This window comes from Sinocyclocheilus grahami, unplaced genomic scaffold (genome assembly GCF_001515645.1).
Source record: "Sinocyclocheilus grahami isolate Dianchi unplaced genomic scaffold, SAMN03320097.WGS_v1.1 scaffold355.1, whole genome shotgun sequence".
Taxonomy (NCBI): domain Eukaryota; kingdom Metazoa; phylum Chordata; class Actinopteri; order Cypriniformes; family Cyprinidae; genus Sinocyclocheilus; species Sinocyclocheilus grahami.
In genome coordinates, this window is record NW_015505534.1 from 1328798 (window position 1) to 1350325 (window position 21528).

The window sequence follows — 21528 nt, forward strand, 5'->3', positions numbered from 1 at the left end:
AGAGGCGTGCGGATCCATGTGCAAGCTTTATTTAACAAGAGAAGTGGTAAAACACTGGCAGGGTCGATCGATGGCAAACAGGTATATGGCGGGCAAAACACAAGAATAGTCCTAGGGCTAGCGTAGGTCACTGATCGGCAGACAGAATCACAGGGGCGAGATGAGAGGGAAAAAAACAGGAAAACAGGTAAAGATCAGAAACTGAGACAACAGGCAAGGCAAGGCCAGGCAAAACAAGGAAACACAGAGACTCGGAACGGGGTACAGGCTAAACAATACTCAGTGGAGAATGGTTGTTTGAGTGGGTGTTATATAGTGAGTGAGTGATATGAAACAGCTGTGTGCAATCAGTGCAATCAGTGCAGTGTGTAATCAGTGCAATGAATGATGGGATATGTAGTCCGGGGTGCTATGCAACAGTTTGTGTTGTGCGAGAGTCAATGTAATGGAACGGGTGACCTCTGGTGGTGAATGAACAGAAGTCCATGGACAGGATTCGTGACACTTAGACCTTTCCAATGATATATAGTTTGTCATGATTACATTGGGATTTAATTGTAATATAGTGAAGTAAACTTAGGCGTCCCAGTTAAGGGGTTAAAAGCCACTGTGCTAGTCTGGTCGCCATGATTTTGCCAAGTAAGACATATTCCTGGATCAACATCTTTTGATGATCCTGGATCAACATTATTGTCCAAAAATATAGACTTAGCCCAATCCCTACCTCTACCCCTAACCCTAACCCTACCCATAATGTATTCCTAAAATCAGTGTGAAATGATAGCTGATTAACAAGGGTGTAGAAGCACCTAACTCTGATTGTAAGCCTAAAACAGATATTTCTTGAAAACATATCCCTCAATTCTGATTGGTTGATAGGAATGTTGTTCCAGGATCAACAAGGATGTTGATCCAGGAACATGTTGTACTTGGTGAAATCACGCTCACCGTGCTAGTCCACCAAGATATATTTAAATGTACCAAACCTTTCTCCACTTTTGCAGACAGAGAGGGGCCTGGAATGTGCTGTTCATTACACAGTCTCTCAGATAGAAAATATATAAATATTTTTGACAGTTTTGGCAAAAGCACCCTATGGCCTGTCCATCCCAGACCACTATGACCCCGTCTGATCACACCCTCGGCTTGAGTGTCAGAGGCTCAGGGGAGAAAAGTTAGACAACTGTTTGCGAAATGGACTGGATATGAAACCTGAACTCTTTCCAGTCAGGCCAAACAGTGAATCATCATGACACTGATCATCATCAAAACCTCTGCATCTCAGCCTCCAAAGCACCACAGAATTTATTCAAATCACATTATTCAATTATTCATTCACAAACTCACACTCGACACTTATTATTATTAGTAGTAAGACTTTACTAAGAAGTAAATAATTCATTCACTAGAAACACGTCCATTGCAGGCTGAGGTGTGAGATGCCATAAACAATAAGAATCAGAGATAGCTTTCAGCTGCTGTCCTTGAGACAGAGAGTGGGCGAGAAAACCAAGTGTCAGTTTTGAACAACACAAATAGTTTTCAGCAAAAACACATCTAAAAAAAAAAAATTTATATATTGGGTCAAAACTTTCTGCCATAAATGTACTGCAATAAGTTCTATAAGCAGCTATACAGACTATGTGAGCATTAAATGTGAGTCTTTGAAATTGCCCATGGCCTGACCACATCTGTACAGGGTCACATGACAACAACCAGAGTAAGGTATTTCAAAACACATTTTCCCTTTTGCCTCCCCTGTTTACTAAAACAGCCGGTAAGTCAGGCCACTTGGGACACAAATGGCTTTTAGCCAATGAAGGAAACTTCATGGAGTATCTGCAGAGATGAATGGAGAGCAGGGGGTGTCAGCACATGTTTCAGAGAGGTGCATTTCAAAGATGAGCTCAGCTGTCTACAGGACCAATAAACACCAGACAGTTTCAAATACAATCTCATACAGGGCTTTAAGGATTCAGTAATTCATATCCATCATATTGATATTTAGTGGTGTCTGCTAAGGAAAGAAAGATCACTATTACTATTGCTCACACTTTAGGTCCTTTCACAAGCAAACGCAATGTAAATAAGCACAACAAATCAATGCTGAATGATATATTCACACGTGTGAAACAAATATGTTTTGGGCTCAGTGAAAAGCATTGAACTATCAAATAAATTAATGAACACCTTTCAGCAGCTCAAGCATCAGATTATCTGCACAGAACGCATAGTCTTGACACACGTACAAAAGTCTCTGGGGCAGTACCTTTTTAAAAGGTACTATATCATTGGGTACTGTATCATTTGGGTAGTAATATGTACACTTTAGATACTAATATAAACTTTTAAGGTAATATGCACCCTTTAGAGGTAAATAAGGTACAAATGCATACCTTTTGAACAAATACCGTCTGACAACTTTAATACCCTTTTTTGAGAATGTATAAGCTAGTGTGCTCCTGAACAAAGACCAAATTTACATTTAGAATATATATGTTCCAGCATCCCAACGACCCTAGAGAGGACAAGTTTGGAGAAAAGATGGGTGGATAGATGTGTATATGATTAGGTTAAGAGTTAAGGTAGATTTCCAGGAGCAGGTTTGGGCACCCCTCGTATAAAGGAAATAGGGGATAGTGAAAGCATGCACACTGTGTGCTCCAGCTCCAGTACAGAGGTCATATGTGTTAGTTGGTGCAGACTACAAAACGTATCCAACCTATTTGATTTCTAAACAAAATACTGTATTTTTCTCTAGACTGGACCTGCTGCTAGGCGGGCTACTGAACTGATAAGGTAAAGTAGGCGTTGATGTGTAATTGCAGAGATGGTCAGATGCAAATATCTACTACATTGTGGCATCACAATGTGCAGGAAGTAGAAACAAGCTTGGTTTCATATGCAGATTCTATTTTTGTAGAAAGGAAAGGGTCTGGAACATAAAGTACTTTTTTGTAGCTTAATGACCTCTTATGTGAATAAAAATGTCTGTGTTGATTTTAATCTTTTGACAGCCCTTGATTTCTATTATTATAAACTGCATGTCTCACACTGAGTTAACATGTGAATGTGTGATGTTTGTGGATTGTTTTATGACCTCTGGTGTTTCTCCCCTGGAGAAAATGTAAGCAAAGTCTTAAGGACTGCTTGAAAATTAAAGGTGTGATTTGATTTGGGATTTGATTTTGATTTTGATTTTGATCATCACAAGACATAAATGGCACACTTTGGCACACCAAAGACATTTTTTAATTTTTTTTTTTAGATTTGTCCAGTATAAGTAAATCCAAAGGAATTCAATGTTTCTATTTAAAATCTTCAAATATTCACGAGAAATGTGTCTACATTTCTACAAAATGATATTAACATTGCTTCTTAGATGTTTTGCGACACTTTCAAAGCAAAAAGTTTTGTGAGTGGCACTAAAAATTGTGTTCCGTTTTATTCTAATTGATGAGCGTGAATATGTTGTTTATTGTAAATGTCAGGCAAAGGTGTACATTTTCAAAACTCAATGTAAAAAATCCAAACTGATCAAACATGTAACACTGCTAGTCAATCTTTCAAACCCTGACCTCATGCTTTCATTACAATTAATACAGTTAACACTTATTTTGTACTGTGAAACTCTTTGTGATACTTTGTGATTTTATTTAGCAATTAAATTACATACTTAAATGTTTATAAAATTAGAATTTTAATGATCTGTTGTCAGATGAGTACTAATAGTTTTGAAATTTTACAACTTGCTTGTCAGAATTGCACCAAAACAACCTTTAAATAGTCTGTAAATAAACAACCTTTACTAAAATGTTTTTTTCCATCTGCTCTATTATTTTAAAGGCTTTCAGATCTTGTGCAACCCCGAAACATGCAGTAGTTGCAGTAACCATGGTAACAGTAATTGTAGTTCTGTGCCCTGTGATGTTACAGATGCTGTGATCACATTTTCAACAGGGCCTTAAGTTTCACAATGCTTGACCTACAACCTGATGAACTCCGGCACCAATAAGTGTGAAAATGTATTTGCACAACAACAGAGGCAGAACATACACTGTTCATTGGCCAAGACTGGAACAGTTTTATGGAAAAGCGATGTCTTATGCACAGACAGATAATGAAAACGAAACTTTACATTCCAGAATGTTCCCACTACATAACATTGATTTCGCTCTAGTCAATAAATATTAAAGAAATGTAATATGATTTTTTTATAAAAATTCCTTAGAATTTTTACCATAATCTGGAGTCACTCCTAAAAGTCAGAATTATGAGAATATTACTTTCCAAAATAAATCTATAATATATAATTTATCTTTAAGAACATTTAAGTGCTAATTACGAACATAAACGACTGGTTTAGATTTTAGATTTAGATATGATGTCACTTATTTATTAAACAAAAATCACAAATAACAAATAATAATAAATTCAAATAGATAGATGATGAATGAGATAAAGTCACCATGAAATCAAAGTGGACATTTTTTTTTTCTTTAATGGATTACTGCATGTTGTTATACATTTTATCTATTTTATATATTTATCCATGTGCATCATCATTATTATTATTTTTTATAATGTGCCCTCATAATCTTTCATCTTTAAAACATTATCATACCCTTTCCGCCAATACCTTCTGCGATCTCTACTTTGACCTCAGCAACTGGGCTGGGCAACCTGTCACTCACATGAGAGCGCAGCAATTAGCAAACATATCAACAATCAAAAAGTATAAACAAGGCTTCTGCTCTCTGCATGTATGATCTTGTCTCTGGAAGCAGGCTTCTATAGATTCTAGAGAGAATTTGATAGGGCAGAAATTATAATGAGCTGAAGTGCAGAATGACTAAAATTGTTGATCCAAAGATAGCCTATACTGTCTCTCAGACAAAAGCTCACTGTCCTAACTTCCGATTTAAACCCTTTAGTCTTTGACATCTTCCCATTTAATTATAATGTTTTAATCTTTGACATTATGTTTGTGGGAGTGACTTTATCAAGTTTCGGTTCAAATTTAATAGTTCAGCCTCTGAAAACCCCATAATTGTTGACCACTAATCTGAATGTAGTAGTCCCCAAATGTAGTAGTGATGTTATGTGGATATGCTACTTTGGTTCTGAAATTGGAAAATATGATTATCTTTTAAAGGGTTTTGCTAAAATGGCTTTTTTCTGAAATGGTCAGGCACAAAGGACACCCTTTGTTGACCTTTACTCTGGTTCACCAGTCTCAAGCCAACAGTCCTGTGTGACCTGCTAGACAGCTGCTCAGAGGATTTTAACTGCCCAGCTAGGATACACACAGTATTAATAACCTTCGTCTATCCGCTAGTAACCCAGCCAGCCTTGTTGTGTCATAGTGGAAGAAGAGGATCAACACTCCAAATGTGTTGTGATCAAGAGACCAAGACATGATGTGATGGTTTCCATTTACTGAGCAAAAAAGATTAGATTTTTTTTTATTCAGCACACAAAAGCCTCACAGTCCAAACAAAACTGTTAAAAATACTTAATGCTATATAGCACTCTTTAGAACCAGACAGTTTAAGAATGAGATACAAATGGTCTGTCATACCTGGATTGAGGCGTAGCGTCTCATTGTTGCAGAAGTCTGTAAAGCAACAGTCGCGTTTGGAGACGTTTCGGGAGCTGTAGCAGAACACCTGACCCTTGAGCTCTGATGGGGACAGGCAAGACTTCACGGCCTCCTCCTTCCCATTTATGAGCATTACTGAGTTCCAACATGCTCCTTCTGCCTCTGTCTCACAGGTGTGGTTTACACACAAGTGACACACACACTTTAAGGCTGAGAAAAAAGATGAACAGATTGTTATTTGGCAAAAAATAAATAAATAGACAGACAGACAGACAGACGATAGATAGATAGATAGATAGATAGATAGATAGATAGATAGATAGATAGATAGATAGATAGATAGATAGATAGATAGATAGATAGATAGATAGATAGATAGATAGATAGATTGTTAAGAGCAAAGCTTGCCCACATCAAGGATATTTTAACTTATGAAATGAAATCTTATTTGCAATGCAGACAAAGCCTTTTTTAGTGTGCTACAAATTCTAGACACAGCAAGTCATATTTACTTATTTACATACGTCCTTATTTATTTATTTACTTTTTAATTTATTAATTTATTTATTTATGCTGCATGTATGCATGCATGTATGTATGAATGTATGTATTTATTCATTCATTCATTAATTTTTACAGTTTTAAACTGTAAAATTTACAGGTTTTGTAAAACAGATTTACCTAGCCTTATCACCTAATGACAGCCCCATTGACTCCATCTGCCAAATTATTAAATCAGCATATTATCATCTTAAAAATATTGCATTTTGTTTCCAGTAAACACTTGAAGAAACTAGGGCTGGACGATATGGCCAAAATTTACATCACGATATATTTCTTAATTTCGGTCAATGCGATATAATTCTGATATCGATATGAACACAATTTTAAAAAGCCTTGTAAAAACTGCCAAGAACGCCCACAACAGATGTCTGTGCAAACAATTAATGTTCACCTTTTATTTGTATTTAGCTTTCATACAAACAAGAAATGTGAAATCACTGTCAAATAAACATCTCAGACTCACCTAATTAATATTAATATATTTAACTTCAAAATATAGGCTAACATACCAGTCAAAAGTTTTGAACAGTAAGATTTTTATTGTTTTTAAATAATTCTCTTCTGCTCACCAAGCCTGCATTTATTTGATCCAAAATACAGCAAAAACAGAGTCATTTTGAATAGTAAAATTATTTAAAAATGTTACTTTTCTACTTGGAAATATTTTAAAATGCAATTTATTCCTGTGATTTCAAAGCTATATTTTTAGCATCATTACTCCAGTCACATGATCCTTCAGAAATCATTCTAATATTCTGATTTGCTGCTCAAAAATCATTTATTATTATGTTGAAAACAGCCGAGTAGAATTTTTTCAGGTGTCTTTGATGAATAGAAAGTTCAGAAGAACAGCATTTACCTGAAACAGAAATCTTTTGTAACATTATAAATTTCTTTATCATCACTTTTAAGCATCCTTGCTAAATAAAAGTATTAATTTCTATAATTTCTTTCCCAAAAAAAAGAAAAAGAAAGCATACTGACTCCAAGCTTTTGAATGGTATAGTGTATAATGTTACAAAAGCTTTTTATTTCAGATAAATGCTGATCTTTGGATCTTTCTGTTCATCAAAGAATCCTGAAAAAAAAAGTATTAAGTAAATAAACAACCTTTACTAAAATGTTTTTTTCCATCTGCTCTATTATTTTAAAGGCTTTCAGATCTTGTGCAACCCTGAAACATGCAGTAGTTGCAGTAACCATGGTAACAGTAATTGTAGTTCTGTGCCCTGTGATGTTACAGATGCTGTGATCACATTTTCAACAGGGCCTTAAGTTTCACAATGCTTGACCTACAACCTGATGAACTCCGGCACCAATAACTGTGAAAATGTATTTGCACAACAACAGAGGCAGAACATACACTGTTCATTGGCCAAGACTGGAACAGTTTTATGGAAAAGCGATGTCTTATGCACAGACAGATAATGAAAACGAAACTAAGTATTCTTAGTTTCTGACAGGACGACTTATGTCTGCTCAATATCCACCAACACCCCCATTAGTCTCTTTCAATCACTGATTGTTGGCAAAGGCAACAGTCATGACATAGAGTAGATATTTCTCCTGAGATGTGTGACAATTTAGAACTGTGAGGCATGGCCTCACTCAATATAGCCATCACCAGTGTTGGGGAAAGTTACTTTTAAAAGTAATGCATTACAATATTGCATTACTCCATAAAAAAAAGTAACTAATTACGTTACTTAGTTACTTTTTATGGAAAGTAATGTGTTACGTTACTTTTGCTTTACTTTTTAAATCTGGACAGGGCTTGCTTGTTTGTTTGTAAAATAAAAAATTTATATTTTTGGCAAATATAAAAGCCTTTTCATACCAAAAGTGAAATGAATAAGCCTCAGGCTGAAGGGAAAGTAAATTAACTTCTGTACAGTAGAATGCAGAAGAAGAAATCTCAACACACTTCAGCAATAAAAAAAGACACACAAATGTTTGTCTAGAGTGATTTGTGCTTATTGGTTGAACTGGATCATCAGAAGGTCAGAAGCAAAGACATTGGTTAATAGAATGGGATTAAATACATAAAGGATATTTGTGTTGTTTAACATTTAATTATTGCAGATTTGCTTCGTATTCAGAGTTGCATTATTTTTATTCATTTTGAGGAATACTGACTCTGTGTTTTTTTGTGTGAGTGAGATGAATTAATGCATATTCATATTTATTTTAGAACTACAGTAACATCTTCTGATTTCTCTCAACATGGGGACAGGTGAGCTGTCAATCAATAATTTGGAAAAAAAAGTAACTTGCGTTACTTATTTGAAAAAGTAACTCAGATATTCTCTTGTAAATTAAAAAGTAATGCGTTACTTTACTCGTTACTTGAAAAAAGTAATCTGATTACGTAACACACGTTACTTGTAATGCGTTACCCCAACACTGGCCATCCCCTCCCCTGAGTATAGAGACATTATGCAGCCATGGCAGCATCTGATGGAGTGGATTCCCAGAAAAGAAGGTGAACAACAATGGGCACTTATCTCCCCGTCCCTAAGCTGTTGTCAGAAGTCCTAGCAGAGTTTCAATGGTTGCGGAAGGAGACCATCGGAAGGATATTCCTATGAGCAGAGAATGATTGGCGCAGACACCATCTACCTACTCTGTTCCTCAATTCTGGACCTATACTCCACAGATCACTAAGGATCACAGGATGCTAAGCCCTTCCCTCTGCCTAGATCCAAGCTACCTCAGAGATTGAGTGACAGCACTGCAGAGCCATTCAGATCACATCGTCTGCATGACTTCAGCAGCTGGAGATGACAGCAGATGAAAGACAGCTGAGTTAATGGACGATCCGAATGTCGGCCACTGAGAAGTGAAAGCCTTCCGGATGTTTGCATTAAGAGTTTGCACACAAGTTTGTGTGCACAGTTTGCTTCAGCAGCTGGACAGTAAAGGTTATGTGGAGCTAGAGTGCAGCTCCTATGTGTCAAGACTTTACTTCCAAGATCGATACTATCAGAGATAAAATTGTAACCATGCAGGTGTCAGCCACAGTATCGCATCAGATAGTTTTGATCTATAGTGCACTATAGATCCCCTGAGGAACAATTCCACTCATTCTCTTCTTATACAATTCTTCCAGGAAAGGAACTTGTTAAATCATCTAAACCAACAAAATGTATGTTAGACCCTATTCCATCTAAGCTACTAAAAGAGGTGCTTCCAGAAATCATCCTCTTTTGAACATCATTAATTCGTCATTGTCATTAGGATACGTCCCAAAAACCTTCAAACTGGGTGTATTTAAGCCTCTCATTAAAAAAACACAACTTGACCCCAAAGAATTAATTAATTAAAGACCGATCTCAAATCTCCCTTTTCTGTCAAATATACTAGAAAATGTAGTATCATCACCATCATCAATTATATTCCTTCTTAGACAAAAATGATATCTGTGAGGAGTTCCAGTCAGGATTTAGACTGTATCATAGTACTGAGATTGCTCCCATCAGAGTTACAAATGACCTGCTTTTATCATCTAATCATGGTTGTATCTCTCTATTAGTGCTACTGGATCTTAGCGCCGCATTTGACACCATCGACCACAACATTCTTTTGAATAGACTAGAAAATTATGTTGGCATTAGAGGAAGTGCATTGGCATGGTTCAAATCATACTTATCTGACCGCCATTAATTCCTGGCAGTGAATGAAAAGGTATCATACCAATCACAAGTGCAGTATCCATACTCAAGTATGGCCTCAAGGCTCAGTACAAGGACCATTACTTTTTACGCTTTACATGTTACGCTTTACATTAGCTTTTACTGTTATGCTGATGATACGAAGCTCTATATTTTTTTGTGGCCCGATGAAACACTAGATAAGTGTTTGAAATTTGAAAAACTAGATAAGTGAAGTGTCAATGGGGCAGACTAAGATGGCAGCCTGAGCGGACACAGTTTTGAATGCTTGCACCAACTTTCTTTATAGATTTTGCTAATAAGCTGTATGTAGTTATTTCGGTCCTACATTTGGTTACTACAATTTGTTTAATTATTGACGACTACTTTTTGCTTCACCATGGTTCGTAAGTGAAGTCTTTCGGCTCACTCAGAATAGGGTGACCATACGTGCCATTTTTCCCGGAAGCATCCTGGCCAGGATTTGCTTCTTACTACGACGTTAATAAATCATTAGCTCATCCATGAACATGATTTCTGCCCGAGTCCCGTCAGATTGCATCGGCTGTGGGGATGAAGACGACAACTCCCATGATTCCACACTCAGTCACGGTGTCATCATACTACGCCTTTATTTGTTTGTTTGTTTTGAATACGCGTTCTCTAGTGGCGAAAGCTTACATATTGTGCCTTTAAATAGGTTATACTTTTTTTTTGTTCTTTCCTGCTTTAGAGTTAGTTGTTCATGTCACTCTATTCTATTCTATTATTTCTTTGAATGCCAGGGGTTTAAGAGAAAATGTCAAAAGTAAGGCCTTGTTTTTGTTTACTAAACAATTTCATTTTATTTTTGTATTATTTCAAGAATCTCATTCGGTTGCCTCTGATGTGAATTTTTGGCGTTCACAATGGGGCATTGCCTTAAAAATAATTTTGGTGGTGAAGTTTTGCATCCAGAATGTGGTGAAAATGGCCTCCTCTTATGTTTAGTTTTAAAAAGTTTCATTGTAACTTCTATAGTAGTTAACATTTATAGTAAACCTGACAATGACCAATAATTATTTTTGTTAGAGGAGAGACTTTTTTTATTGGCTATCCAAATTTATTCTAGGGCTAAATTCAATTCTATTTCCAAAATGAATATTAATGGATCTATTACAGATGACTTTGATACAATTTCTAGTTTTGTTATAATTATTACTCTAATTTATACACATCTAAATAGTGAGCTTAATATATCAACTTTTTGTATGCATTTAGAGAATGAAAATAGTCAAGAGGACCAAATATTATGTGATTCCCCAAATACTATTACTGAAATTAAGGATGCGATTTATTACATCTGAAATGTAATAAATCAGCAGGTAGTGATGGAATTACTGCTGAATTCTTTAAGCAGTTTTCTGAGATTCTCGTCCCGTTCCTTTTTGAAGTGTATTCTGAAAGTTTAAAGTGCTCTGAACTTCCTACAACTATGACTCAAGATGTAATCTGTCTAATGTCTAAACCCAAGAAAGATTTACTGCTTATTGATACTTGGAGCCAATTAGTTTGTTGAATAATGATTACAAAGTATTTGCTCTTGTTTTTGCCCGAAGATTTAAATTAGTATTAGATTCAATAATTGATGAAAATCAATCTGGGTTTATGAGAAATATACATATATTTAATAATATCAGACTTATTTTTGATCTTATTGATTACTCTGATCTCATTAAAGATGATAGTTTTATATTGTTTTTAGATTTTTTTAAAGCCTTTGATACTGTCAAGCATACTTTTATTTTTTATTGTTTAGAACGCTTTAGGTTTGGGCGCTATTTCAGCAATGCCATGAAAACTTTTTATGTGGGTGGCAATAGTTCAGTAAAATTAAGTCAAGGCACCACACAAAGATTTTATCTGAAAAGAGGTGTGAGGCAAGGTTGCCCAGTTTCAGTTGATCATTTTCTTGTTGTTGCTCAGGCGTTTAGTCCTTTTATTGAATCAAGTGAGTTAGAAGGAATTTAAGTTGAAGGGAGAAGTGCCTTGATAAGTCAGTTGGCTGATGACACGGCTCTTTTAAAAAAAATAAAAAATGCTTGTCAAATTCAGTCGGCTATCAAAATTATTGAAATTTTTTCTAGTGCCTCTGGTCTTTGCTTGAATTTACAAAACTGTTAATTGTTTGCATTGAATAGTTGCCATGACAAATTCATTTGTAAAATTCCTGGATGCTCCAATCTATTTAGGTATGGCTATTTCCAAAAATTAACAGGACAGAATCTCACTAAATTTTAATCCTGTGATCAAAAAAGTAAAGAGCAGATTTAATATTTGGTTACAGAGGGATTTATCTCTTAAAGGTCGTGCTCTGCTGGCTAAAGCAGAAGGTATTTCTAGGCTTACCTATGTTGCTTCCTCAATTCATTCAGATAGTAAAATAAATAAGATAATTGATCAAACAATGTTACATTTTCTGTGGAAAAAACGTGTGCATTATATTAGAAAATCTTTGATAGTTAATTCATATAAAATGGTGGTCTTGATTATATAGATTTGTCTATCTTAAATAACACTTTCAAAATTAACTGGTTGAAGTATTTTTTGAAAAACCCTTCTTCTGTGTGGAACACAGTATCTAGTACTGTTTTCGACCAACTTGGTGGTCTCTCATTTTTGTTAATGTGTGATTACAAAATTGAAAAACTGCCTGTTAAATTGTCAGCTTTTCACAGTCAAGTACTTCTGGGTGGAAGTTAATTTACAAGCACAATTTTTCTCCACACCAGTATTATATCTGGAATAATTGTAATATTCTGTATAAACACAAGAGTATATTTATGAAAACCTGGTTTGATAAAGAGATTATTTTCGTAGGACAGTTGTTTAATTATCTGGGGTATGTAATGAATTATGATGAATTTCTTTCATATTTTAATTTCCCTGTAACCCCAAAAGAATATGCCTCTGTAATTGGAGCTATCTCTTCTAGTATTGTGTCTTTATGTAGAGGCATTACATACTCTAAACATGCTTCTTTACTTCACGCTGCTGACACTTTCTGTGGCAGAATTTGTTTTTCATAGCAAAAATAATAATAATAATAAGGTTATACGTTTATTATTTCAAAGAGTACAAACAAAAAAAGCTGTAAAAACTGTATTTATTTGGTATATTTAAGTTATTGTGATTTAGCAAGGCCTTTCATTATTTTATTTTATTTTTATTTATGTGTTGGTTTTATATATACATGTATAGTTAATATGTACTTTTTATATTTTTTGTGTATACCCTTGGCACTTTTGTTTTGTATTTGTTGTTCAAGCATTAATTTAAAAAAAATTTAAAAACTAACAGAATGCATAGTTGATATAAAAAACTGGATGACTAGTAATTTCTTACTACTACATTCTAAAAAAAACGTAGGTGTTAATTATAGAACCAAAAACCTCAATTGTCAATTCTTCGTCATCAGTTAAGAACCTAGGTGTGCTATTTGATAGAACCTTATTTTTCCATCTCAAAAATATATCTAAATTACGACCTATGCTAGCAAAAGGCAATGCAGAAATGTTAATTTGTGTGTTCATGACCTCAAGGTTAGATTATTGTAATGCTTTATTGGGTGATTGTTCTGCACGCTTAATAAACAAACTCCAGCTGGTCCAAAATGCAGTAGCTAGAGTTCTTACTAGAACCAGGAATATGACCATATTAGTCCGGTTCTGTCAACACTGCACTGCCTCTCTATTAAACATTGTATACATTTTAAAATCTTGAAAATGAACTATACAGCCCTGAATGGTTTAGCACCTCAGTACTTGAGCGAACTCTTATCGCATTATAGTCGTCCACGTCCGCTACGATCTCAAAACTCTGGCCATTTGATAATACCTAGAAGATCAAAATCAGTGTGTTCACTTTCTTTTGATGGTCCCTTTAACACATTCTGTTGACTATAAGTAATATTTCTCTTACATACTGTATCTACCAACTCTCATTAGAGTGTTTGTAGAGTATTAGTAGACTGGTAGGGTTAGGGTTAGAATAAGTTGATGTGTACTTGCAAAGTTACTTATAGTCAGTAGAATGTCTGTTGGGAGACCATCACAATGCAGATATTATGCAGACAGTCTTTTAATACTCTAATGAGAGTTAGTTGGCATGTAGGTACAAAGTTATGCTCAAAAGGGACCATCAAAATAAAGTGTTACCAAATCAACTGCGGGTGGCAGATCCTTTTGCTATTTAGCTCCCAAACTCTGGAACAATCTACCTAACATTGTTCGGCAGACACACTCTGTCAGTTTAAATCTAGATTAAAACCCCATCTCTTTAACCTGGCTTACACATAACACACTAAAGCGTTTCTAGTATTCAAATCTGTTAAAGAATTGTTAGTCAGCATTAATTAGATCAACCGGAACCGGGAACACTTCCCATAACACCCGATGTACTTGTTACATCATTAGAATAATGACATCTATGCTAATATTAGTCTGTTTATTTCTTATTCCGAGGCCACCGTAGCCACCCAGATCTAGACTGTATCCAGATCAGATGGTGGTTTAGCACCTAGAGATGACCTCGACAGCCCTGAATGTCAGCAGAGACCATATCAATTAGATAAGCTACAGAGACAGATCCCATCCATAGACCTCATCACATAGATGGCCATCGGGACAAGACCACGGGGACCAGATGAGTCCTCTGCACAATCTGACTTTGTTGCAGTCTAGAATGAAACTGTTGGTTTCATCTGGCCAGAGGATAACGGCACACTACTTTGATACACTATTTCCCTGTTTAATACTGTAAAGTTGCTTTGACACAATCTGTTTTGTAAAAAGTTATATATAAATAATGGTAAAAAAAAGACTGCCGTATTAGCTGCAGCACAATCTGCAGACTAGTTTTTGACGTTTTGTCCATCCCCAACAAGTGCCCATCCCTACCTTGTTGGATCTATCAGCGTGGTTAGATTTTGAAGTTCAAGAAGATAGCACCAGGCTCTATCCCTAAAAACAGCCCGGTTTAGAAGCCTCACCCCTAGAGTTTACGACACGGAGAAACGAAACCCGGCCAAAAAGAGGAATTAATCTCATGAAAGAGAAATCTCTTAAATACCTGTAAATATAAGGAAACCTTAACAAACATAAGCATTATTTAGCCTATTTAGTTCCTTTCAGTCCACAACAAATTCTTTACATTTAACGATATTAAAGAACAAGAATGACAAAATAAGCAGCTATAACATTATTAAACTATAATATATTTATTTTTTTAAATCACACTCTAAGCTATAAACAGCACACAAACATCCAGCAAAAGCTGAAACGGCATTGCGCTCACAAGCCTCTCTCATTCGACAAGAATCCAAATGTTTCAGTTTTTGACATATTTGTATTATTTGGTTGCTAAACTTTTATTTATTATGTAGCCTAAACATGGCTTTATACTTCACTCATGTTCCAATATTCACGTAAAATCATTCACATGCAAAGGTTTGTTTGGGCGCTGCACACTGATTTCACAGCGGACCTTTTAAAATAAACAGTGTAACTTTTATATTTGGCTGACTTCATTTTAGTTTGATGATGAATGGCTGAAATGTCAGGCAACGGTAGAACTCATTTGTTTGTGTGTTCGTGAGGCGCCTGTGCGATCAGATGGATTAGATCAAATAAAGATATAAAGAAAATAAATAAAATGCATTAAGGGTGTCACAAAAACGAGCGTAACACTTGTTGCAGTTTTTTTCCCCTTTTTTTATCTGTTAATTATTTTAAAGCCTATTATATATTGTGAGTGATCCTATTTATTTTAATCCTTTTATAGACTTAATTTCTGTTCTTAATTTCTCCTTTCACAGAAGCGCTGGAGGTGCGTGATGCGGCGATGTGTGAATCCTCATGGTCTGTTGTTTACACTGCTATTCGCGCATATAAAGCTAAAGCCCTGTATGAAAACAAAAAGACATTCTAATCTTACTGGTCAGGGATCAACTAATGAGCTTCGGTTGTCAGTCAGGAAAATAACCTAAATGAACAAAATGCAATTCTAGATTGTAGATTTACTATGCTGCGCGCAAGTTCTGGCAAACTCAAAACTTGCATACATGAGCTGAGACCAGACGTGAGATTTGATCGTAGATCGTTCACGTCCATATTGATAAATTCCAAGTTTTGCGTTGAAACGACCATACGCCCAATTTTCTGTCTTACATTCATTTCGTAAATGAGGCCCAGTGTCGTTTGCATCCCTTATAAATATTTCTGCCTTGTATGGTGGCAGACTCCTCTAGCCCCAGTTGGCCCAAGGTTTTCCGTGAGCCAAAAAACCCTGGCCGTTGGCCCCGAGGAAGTCCCAACGAGGCACGATCAAGCCCCGGAAGTGACAGTGGAAACGCGACTGGCCTTAGCATGCACTAGCACACCCGCTTTTGGCCCGACAGTGGAAACGTGGCTATTAAGTATTCTTTGTCTCTGACTTTTGTCTACTCAATATCCATCAGCACTCCCAATTGTCTTCCCAATAATTTGAAAATGTCTGCATTTATTACAGTGCATATCCTTCTACTATGTAAATGCCACAGACCAATGATAGTTCGAAGGTGTTTACCAGCAAAAGTGAACTCTTCTGGAAATTTCGTATTGGTAAGCAGTTTTGAATTCCTGAAACAAACTCCAAACAAACTTCATTTTGGTCTGGTTTTGTTCGAGATAACATCACACCATTTCATTCTTCGATTCTGTAAGTATATCAGGACCTTTAGAGCAATCTTTACAGGATGCCCACACCTATGAAAAGTATCAACAGTGGCTTTCACTCAAGGCATGGATCAAGGCATGGTTCACAATAACCAATTTAAAAAGAAAAAATAAATAAAAGTTGGTAAACAGGACTTGTATTGAATTTTCTCAGTCCAAGGTACCTGTGCAACCCACACTTCCAATCAATCACATCTCCCTAAATGATTCCAGTTTCCAAGGTTCACTTACTTGTTCTAGCCTGCCCTGTCAATGATCACTCGTTGTCTTCAATAAAATTTGTATATGTCATTAGTTAGTCAGATAGTGTTTGTCTGTAATTGTGTCTTAGATGAGAAACCACATTTTATGAATAACTGATTCAGACTAAGATTTTTATAGATGGCCTGTGGATATATCAAAATACTGTCTGACAAGATGACTCCCAGTCTGTAGAAGCTTGGTAGAAGAAGATTATTCCAGCATGATAACAATGCAAACCACACTGCCAAAAGCACACAAGAGTTTCTTAAGAAATAAAGTGAATACTATTATTTGGCCAAGTTGTCACCTGACATTAATCCAGTAGAACACCTTGGGGGTATCATAATAAGAAAAGGTATACCGACACAACCCCTGCAGCCAAGATTAAAAAAAAATAATAATAAATGTGTGCAACATTTTTGTTGCATTGAATGGCTTTGGGGCCTGTGTTTTAACACAGTATATCTTAATTATTAGTTTTTAATTTTACGTAAAAGCAAATACTCCACAGTTCAACGTATAAACAATTAGAGGCACAAGAACAGTTTCTTTCCCCAGGCAATATACCTCATGAACAGTTAATGTTCTGCCATTGTGCAATTTAAGTATGTCCAATAACCTTATACATATTTATCACCCTAAATCCTAGTACATCCCTACAACTTTATTTCATCTTATTCTATTCCTATTCTATCTATAGCACACCTGTACATACAATTTATTATTTTCTTTTTTTGTGGTTTATATTTATGCATGTGTATTTTATTCACATCTTATTTTTATTATCTGTGTGTTGTTGTTGTCTCCGTGTACTGGAAGCATGTGACACTATAACAAATTCCTTGTATGTGCAAACATACTTGGCTATAAAGCTCTTTCTGATTCTGATAAATAATGAGAGGTGATACAATTTTGAGTCATCTGACATTGTGTCCAACACCCAAACACCATGATCAGTGAGTACAAAGTGACTCTTTCTATCATTGTTGTCCTTTGTCTTGATATTGCCTAACAACAAACAACCTTAAACCAGTGGAATACATAAGTAATCTTGTTAACCTATATTTTTAGAACCCATGGCCAGTTGCTATTTGTGCTGTGTGACAGGAGGTTTTTAGGTTATGTAAGCAGGTTCTTACTCTCAGACTGCAGTGAAAATCTCTATAATGCAGCTTAGTATAATCTAAGGCTGTCTGTAACACACCTGCATGTCTGTATATGTGTGCGCTGCCTCTTTCTGAGGATGTTCTTTACAATCGAAGGTTTATAAATGTAATCTAGGAGGACTGATATAATATAATTCTTAAAAACTGTAAAAGAAAAAAAACTGTTTTTTTTTCCTAATATAGATGTATTTATTTCTAATATAATTGTTGAGGTGTAGTAGAGGAACTTTAAGCTGCATTGTGACAAAATTATCACTTCCATATAGTTTTTCAGAATGTAAACTTATTCATTTTAGACAGAACTTCTGTTACAAAATTGTTGCTCTAATATACCAGTTAACCAATTCATTCATCAAAGAGATGGCAAATACAACACAAACGCAACCATCCCATCTAACTGAAGCTGCTTTCTCTAAAAATCTCAAATGTAGCCTACTCTTGAAAACAAGCTCATAAATCTGATGATACTATCTGAAATATGCTCACGAAACTAAAAGGGGAGGATCTTTCAAACATGTGTACATAACTCTAGGTACTGTTCAGTATGTGAGAACAGCAGCCTATAACTGCATTCTGAAGTTACCTTTCATAGATTTGTATTCCTCTATAGCTCTAATATCTAAAAAAGGAGTTAAATCAACTACAGGATTATAAAGATAAAGCACATGTTTCCATTTATAATACACTATGACGAATTCCTCAACTGAAACATTAAACAGGGAACAAATTATAAGCACTCTGAATCTAGAAGACATCACTGTGGTTAGTTGAAATGTGCAAAATCAAACATTCAAATATCTTCTATATTGCATTTTATGTGAAGGTATTATATGTGATGAACAAATGTGCTTTACTGATCCCAAAGGAGAGGTTAAGTAAAGCTTTACAATGCCACCAACAGCTCTGAGTTGCACTTATTGCTCTTTTGTTGGTCCTCATTTGTAAGTCACTTTAGATCAAAGTGACTGCTAAATGATTAAATGTAGATGCTTATAAAAACAAAATTCTTTCAAATGTACCATTTTTCATATGACAATTTTTTTTTATTCTTAAAAACCTGTTTTCAAACTAGTAATTTTCATGAAAATTAACTCAGGTCATCCTCAGACAATGCTGCCAAAAATGTATCAAGAGCTTTTTCATAGACCAAACCATTCTCATTTAATGCTTTAATAAATTTAACGAATTGAGGCTATATCTCCACAATGCTTTGGCATATTGAGATGAAACTTGGTACTTCATAGACTGATAACCCGTGATAAGATTCAGCAGAGCACAGAATAATGTAAGACAGATAACTTATTAATAGTTTGACCAAAATCATGAGACATGCCCTTTACATGGTATATCAAGTCAAACAATTTTCAATTTTCCCATGTACACAAAATGTTTTTTTGCATCTTTATCTTTGAATTTGTTGTCAAGATTATTATTGAGAAAACGTGACAAGCCTTTGGCAACAGAAGCACTGTTTCTGCCATCCAAACGTGATTTAAACAAATAGCTGCAAAGCAATCCTTTTTGTGACCTATTTTGTGGATTTTCCGATAAATTGAGCACTTTTGAGGAAGATTTAGAATCTGTGGATAATAGTCTCAATACTCCAGCAAAGCTATGCAACATGAATGAATTATGCAGATTACTATTCTTTTCACCATACTGTTCTTAAATACTGTTATCTTTTACTTAGGGTTACCAAGACTTACCGTCACTGTGGTAATTTGCGTCTGCTCATTTGTGAGATATGTTGTTGATTATATTTTGTTAATCGAAAACAAGTCAAATTTGTATGTGGCAATAACCGTGCTAAGACTGTTACATGTATTTCTCCTGGCAAAATCATCCAGGCATGTTAGGGCTCCAGGGCTCTGTTTGAAACTCCTAGACGGTTTGTGCAACCTTCGCCGAATTTTACACAGATCATCATCACACCATGCTGGTAAAATGCTATTAAAAGCTTGCTACCTCAAAGAGCTTTCATTTAACTAATTATCAAACTTGAAATCAAGGAGCCGCACAGTGTTTTATGGAATATCTTGACAACGCTACTGCCTACTGCAATGAAACGTAAAGCCTGCCAAATCATGACGGCGCTCTGGTGCACCATGCCATGCTTTTTTTTTTAGCTCCTCATTTTGCCTCTTTTGGGCTTGACAAACTGTAAAAGGCAAACAAACAAGATATGATGGCAATTTACACTACATTATTGTAATTATTATTACTGCTATCTTAATCTTCATTTTTATGGCAATCTTTATTGAAACACCTGAATACTTAGATTGAACATTCACTAACACTTTGCCTCACAAAGGTCAAACAACTCTTTTCATGTATTTCTGCTGCTTCTCATTCCAGCTGCACTGAAATAAAAAATATCATACTGTATTTGGCCATTTACTGATGTCTGTGAAAAGTAAATGTACACACTGTACCGACAGATGCTAACCAATACAGACAATCACCAGATTACAGAACATCACTTCATTATACACGCAGATTGAACATGTTCAGTCAGTAAAAACAAGTGCCCTTGGTAAGTGTCTGTCGGTCCAGTGTAAATTAGCCTTTAGAGATGTGTTTTCCTAAGTAAACACACAAGTCTGTGCTTTTAAGGGATCTGGACGCACCTGTGAACACCTGTTTCACCAAGCACTGGTCTGATCTTTTGACTTTAACCAGTTCATTACATAATGCTCCATCAAAAAAAAGTAAGTTAAGAATAATCATAGTAGAATGAGGCGGTCATTAGGTTCACAGCAGTGTAACGTCATCTAAATACAGTAAGAAGATTACACAACATACTATAATGACTATGAACTCAGCGTTATTTACAGTTGCAGCTTTACTTACTGTTGCAGTCACAAATATTCTTCCTCTTTTGGTCTAAAAACATGTTTAATAGAGAACAGAGTGAACTGGCAAAGCAGAAACTGTACCTGCAGTGAGTTGCACAAATGTGAAGAGTAAAAGCGCCGCTTCTGAGCACCTGAGATAAGACATGACATCTGTCACTCTCTGCGCATCAATACATCCACCTTTATAGACAAAATCATCATGACTCGGTTCTGCTGCATTTCCACAGTGACTGCTTGCATTGCTCCACTCAAAATAAACCCCAGAGCAACTAAACACGTAGAAAGAGACTTGCTCCACCTCTTGTGGCTTAATGTAAGAGGATTACAGAGAGAGAGAGAGAGAGAGAGAGAGAGCAGCAGAGGTGCACCAGAAACTCAGACGCCATGACTGTGAAACACCAATAACCTTGGTAAAGGAACTATAGAATATAATATTTATTAATTTCCTGATAAGAAGAATTCCTGGAATCATAGAAGTTTTAGGACCTGGCTGCTGTGATTGGTCTAGAGAGTTTATGGCTTTTAAGCGATAACACATGGACCCACTTTATATTGAGTGTCCTTAACTATGCACTTACATTTAAATTAATCATTTAATACAATGTACATGTGTACATACATGTTTTTACATTGTACTTATATTTGAAAACCCCATCCTGTAATCACATTTGTAATTATTTCTGTAGTTACATCTAT

The 21528-nt window shown here is 35.6% G+C and overlaps 1 protein-coding gene across 2 annotated transcripts in view; it reads right to left on the bottom strand.

Annotated features, from left to right (window-relative positions):
• Positions 1–21089, bottom strand: part of LOC107548804 (activin receptor type-1C-like) — a 42212-nt gene extending 21123 nt beyond the window's left edge. For both annotated transcript variants that reach the window (XM_016229625.1, XM_016229624.1), the window contains exons 1-2: positions 20914–21089; positions 5582–5812 (exon numbers count right to left, since the gene is read on the bottom strand). In XM_016229625.1, the coding sequence (XP_016085111.1) occupies positions 5582–5812; positions 20914–20977 (295 nt within the window). In that variant the 5' untranslated portion in view covers positions 20978–21089. The remainder of the gene's footprint in view (positions 1–5581; positions 5813–20913) is intronic.
• Between the last annotated feature and the right edge of the window lie 439 nt (positions 21090–21528).